The 6,000-nt window shown below is 29.8% G+C and overlaps 1 protein-coding gene across 1 annotated transcript in view; it reads right to left on the reverse strand.

Annotated features, from left to right (window-relative positions):
• Window positions 1–5,591, reverse strand: part of LOC135198562 (G-protein coupled receptor GRL101-like) — a 125,667-nt gene extending 120,076 nt beyond the window's left edge. The window contains exon 1 of the mRNA XM_064226262.1: window positions 5,320–5,591. Within this exon, the coding sequence (XP_064082332.1) occupies window positions 5,320–5,353 (34 nt within the window). The 5' untranslated portion in view covers window positions 5,354–5,591. The remainder of the gene's footprint in view (window positions 1–5,319) is intronic.
• Window positions 5,592–6,000: the final 409 nt, after the last annotated feature.

Genomic DNA, 6,000 nt, shown 5'->3' on the forward strand with positions numbered 1-6,000 from the left:
GATTTTCTAAAAATTCGTAACCCCGGCCCCTCTCCCACTCCCCCAAAATTTTACGAAATTTAAATACGAAAGTGAGTGTTACCGCGGTTTTTCTGGCGTCCATCATTATTATCGGACACGATTTAATTTTGGAGTATATATATTTGTATATATATAAAATATATGTATATATATATACATATATAATATTTATTACGTATATATATATATATATATAGTAGATAGATAATATATATATAAAGGTATAAGCCACGATGGAAAGATAAACGTCGTTTATCTTATCTTCGTGGCTTATACCTTTACTTATGGATTTATCACGTTCCAAACTTTCGTGATTCAGTTATTCACAAAACACACAAACAAACACACACACACACACACACATATATATATATATACACATATGCATATAATCTATATATATATATATATATATATATATATAATATACAATTATATTATATATCATTGATATGTACCTGCACACACATACATAACATACATACACCCACACGTGCACACACACACGCACACACACAGACACACACACACACACACATATATATCATATATATATATATATATATACATATATATATCGAACTACAAATGTCCTTTAATATCTAATTCGGTCTACCTCGGAATTAATATAATTTTCATATATGTTTAACCGAGGGGGAATTTATTAAGCGATAATAGAATTGATCTCTTGCGGTGGCGGGGTGGTCTGGGGCTTCACTGCCAGTCCTGGAATTGAGAGGTCGATGGTTCGCGCCTGTCTACCACCAATTCTATTATCGCTTAATTTAAATCTCGGTTAAACATATATGAAAAATATATTAATCCGAGGTAGAGTGAATTAGATATTAAAGGACATTTGTAGTTCGATATATGTATATGAATCACGGTAATGTGATAGACTTATATATATATATATATATAATTATTATATATCTATATATATTTATAGTATATAGTATATCATATATATCTATATATTATATAGCATATATATATATATATATATATATATAGTATATATATATAATATATGGTATAATATATATAGATATTATATATATATATATATATGAATATATATATATATTTTATATATATATATATAGATTATATATTATGTATATTTTATTAGTATTTTTTTTTACTATATAATATATATAGTATATATATATATATTACATATATATATATAAGATATTAAATAAAATAATAATAATTGAATTTCTTTTGTCACTTCTCTAGTAATCAGTAGCCTCCTTCAGTTCTTTATTCACGGCATAAAAATTAAGAAGATATCGATAAGAGGGCATTTCATGTTAAAAGAATATGTTCCTGGGAAAATTAACAGACCAAAACAGGCAAGGTCCCTGCCGATACTTTTTCAAGACTTGTTTAATATCACACTCTTGCAGCGCCTCAGTGGCGTGGTTGGTTTGGTGTTTGCTTCTCACCTCGGTGGTCGCGGGTTCGATTCCCGGCCATTCCTTTGAGGAGTGAGAGATGTGTATTTCTGGTGATAGTAGTTCACTCTCGACGTGGTTCGGAAGTCACGTAAAGCCGTTGGTCCCGTTGCAGAATAGCCGCTGGTTCCATGCAACGTAAAAACACCATACAAACAATATCACACTCTTGCAACGTCGTCACCTCAACTTGTGTTTTATTGTTTGGAAAGAGTACTCGATGCACTTCCGAGCTTAGCTCTAAATTACTGAGGGCAAATGAAACTTGTTTGTTTGTATGGTGTTTTTACGTTGTATGGAACCAGTAGTTATCCAGCAACGGGACCAACTGCTTTACGTGACTTCCGAACCAACTCGAGAGTGAACTTCTGTCACCAGAAATACACATCTCTAACCCCTCAGTGAAATGCCCGAGAATCGAACTCGCGGCCACCGAGGTGGCAGGCCTAGACCATACCGATCCCACCACTGAGGCGCTGTAAATGAAACCTACGCACATAATAAAATATCCAAGGAAAAATATAATGTTAGCTTCACCATAAGTAAAATACGTGTTGTTAGATGCGAGCCTTATTATCCTTTCATTTACTTACTTTGTTAAGCAGCCTTTCCTACAATAATAACGACCAAGGGGGATATGAAATAAAAAATAAATCAAACTGACTTTCAAATGTAGCCGTAGACAAAGAAAATATGCCTCGTGTTATTCTACATCGGCCAGTCATGGAAGTTCCATGCCTCTCTCGTAAGTCTGAATGGACAACGACAATAAAATGTTACAAATTTTTAACCTTTTTAATGTATCTCATTTTTATTTTGTAGAATTTCTGTACTGTAAATTAAGCTACAAAGAAATAAAATGCGGCTAAAACAATTTTTCGCATGAAAAACGGAGGCTGGCGGGTATGCGTGCCATGTAACTTACCGAACATGGGAATGTTAACAGTGGCATATTCTGTAATTGAACTAAAAGCAGACTTTGGAACTTATCTTTTATCTATATCTCTCTCTATCTATCTGTCTATCAATCTATCTTTCTATATAACACATACATGAAATAATATATATATACATAGATATATATATATATATATATATATATATATATATATATTATGTATATATATATATATATATATATATATGATATATATATATAAAGCGAATCCCACAGAAAAATGATAGTCAGAAATCCAAGCGCTTTCGTCTTTACTCAGACATTGTCAAGGAGTTGAAAGCGCTTGGATTTCTGACTATCATTTTCCTGTGGGATTCGCTTATATTATATATATATATTATATATATATATATATATATATATATATATATATATATATATATGTGTGTGTGTGTGTGTGTGTGTGTGTGTGTGTAAGTGTATGTGTATTTGTGTATCTATTTCTTTTCATCAATATTAAACTAAATCCCTTAACAAGGATTGCCACTAGCCCAATACAATCACGGTCAGTGCTTCTCTCACACTTCATTCATTGAATAGTGGATGATCCTCTTGTGCAGCAAAACGTCCAAAACACTGGCTTACTCCATACCCACCTATATGCACACTAAGCCATCCACCCATACCTTGCATGCATTCTAGTGATTCCTGAATTCTGAGGCCCTTCCTTTTAAATATCTCATTTTCATCATTATTGCAACACTCCCTAGGTCTTACTCACCTCCTACCCATGACACTGAATTATGCCCTTCTCTCAGTAAATTGTTCTTGCCCATTCTTTTCATGTGATTGAACAATGTCAAGACGCTCTGACCTATCTTTTCATCTACTACTTTTTACCACTTCCACTACTTTTTATCACTTTAATCTGCATATTGTTTTACATACATATGCAAGGTAAATATTTTATTTCAGTAGCTTCAAGATTTTTCTTTCATTTGCATGCAACATGCACAAACTGAACTAAACAGGAAAATTGACCTCCATATACCAGTAAACCTCTTCGCAGTCTTTTGCACAAGCAGCTTGCTACCTTTCTTACTTCACCTATTCATTAGTTTACCTTTCTCTCATCTTACCATCATCCATTATATTTACTCTCAAATGCTCAGATCAACAGCTTCCACCCTTCATTTGTCCACATCACCAGCCATTCCTCCATCTACCTGGTTTCCTTATACTTTCACAACTTTTCACTTGCTCACATTTCCTTCAACTTTTACCTAGCAGCCAATCTGCAGCTGTTCTTCACTGTCCCTACTCAGCCTTGTATCATCAGTAAATATGCATACTAACTTTTATTCACGACTCATTTTCGTATCCCACAACTTAGCCCCTACACCTACTTCCATCTCTGACCTTTGGCATGGCTCATCACTGAAAATAGCGATCCTCCAGGGAGACAGCACAGCCTAGTCTGAGAATGTCTTACAACAGATCAGTCTCTCTACAACTTATAGTTCTTTCCATGAGATGCTTCATTTCCATCAAAGACACCTCCAACTGCTTTCAGCAACGGAGCTTTTCCCCCTTACTTTCAAGCTGTCATATAATCAAAAACTTGATCAAACCCTCTTGTCTAAACACGCACCATCCTTCCCCTACATAATCAAAATCCTACCAGGCACCTACCCTGGTATACTAAATAATGTTATGACCCTATAATACTTCGAAGTGCCTCGTCACCTTTACACTTAGGAACATTTCCTCTACATACATAAATACATACATACATACACACATATGTATATATATACACACATGTGTATATATACATATATGTATATATACACATATGTATATATACACATATATATACACACACAAGTTTATTTCAAATCTGCTATACATATTCCTGCTGAATTGAAGTTTATAACTTGTGGCTACTTACGTATAACAGTTTTATCTCTAATTCACCTTTAAATTTTTTAATGCTCTCTAACTAATGCACTTCAAACAGATACACATCACTTCAATCACTGACATCCAAAGATCAATTTTTACACACATTTTTACACACACACACACACACACATTTGTACATACATATGTATAATATATATATATATATATTTATATATATATATACATAACATATATATATATATACATATATATATACATATATATATCGATATATTTTATATATATATATATATATAATATATATATATATTATATGTATATATATTATATATACATACATATATATATATATATATATATATATTATATATATATATATATCATTGTCTATATATATATATATATAGATACATATAGTATATATATATATATATATATATATATATATATATTTATATATACATATATATATATATATATATATATATATATATATATATATATATATAGATATATATAGAGAGAGAGAGAGAGAGAGAGAGAGAGAGAGAGAGACATAACTATATATATAATATTATACTATATATATATATATATATATATACATATACTTATTTATATATATATATATATATATATATATATATATATATATATATATAATAATATATATGATATATATAGTATATATATATATAGTATATGTATATATATATATATATATATATATATATATATATTATATATATATATATATATATATCTATAGATATATATATATATATATATATATATAAATATATATATATATATATATATATATATATATGTGTGTGAGTGTGTGCGTGTGTGCGTGTGTTTGTATGCATATATACAAAGCAAAAAATAAGAAGGATGTTTTTAAGTATTTTCGTATTATCAAGGTAATGTACTACATATCTCGCAGTCACTTATATTACTTCTACTTAAAGAAAATGTAAACAACGAAATCAACATTCTGCTCAAAGTACTTACTCAACCAGAGAAAGGTGATTTGAAGGTAGTTCATTTCATCCGTAGGTTTCTGTGGGAGATCACAATGAGTCCTTGAATCAAAGGTAATTCCTCGTTAAGCTTAAAATGTCAGTAACAGATAACTTTTAGATTTTGTTTTCAACAATTTCTTTGTAAGTAATTGAAAACTTTTAGATTTTCCTTTGAATCATATTTTTTCAGTAACTGATAACTGTTATATTTTCCTTTCAATTAATGTCAGTAATAGATAATTTTTAGATTTTCCTTTCAACTAATTTTGTGTGTCCGTAACCGGTAACTTTTAGATTTTCTTTTCAATTATATTTTTGTCAGTAACTGATAACTTTTAGATTTTCCTTTCAATTATTTCTTTGTGTCAGTAACTGATAACTTTGATTTTCCTTTCAATTATTTTTTGGTCAGACACTAATAACTTTGATTTTCCTTTCAATTATTTTTTGTGTCAGTAACTAATAACTTTTAGATTTTCCTTTCAATTAATTTTTTGTGTCAGTAACTGATAACGTTTAGATTTTCCTTTCAAATATTTTTGGTCAGTAACTGATAACTTTTAGATTTTCCTTTTGTATCAGCAACTGATAATTCACAGATTAGCTTTTCAATTATTTTCTTTGTTAGTAACTGATAACCCTTAGATTTTTTTTTCAATTATTATTATTA

The sequence above is a fragment of the Macrobrachium nipponense genome, chromosome 22 (genome assembly GCF_015104395.2).
Source record: "Macrobrachium nipponense isolate FS-2020 chromosome 22, ASM1510439v2, whole genome shotgun sequence".
Classification (NCBI taxonomy): domain Eukaryota; kingdom Metazoa; phylum Arthropoda; class Malacostraca; order Decapoda; family Palaemonidae; genus Macrobrachium; species Macrobrachium nipponense.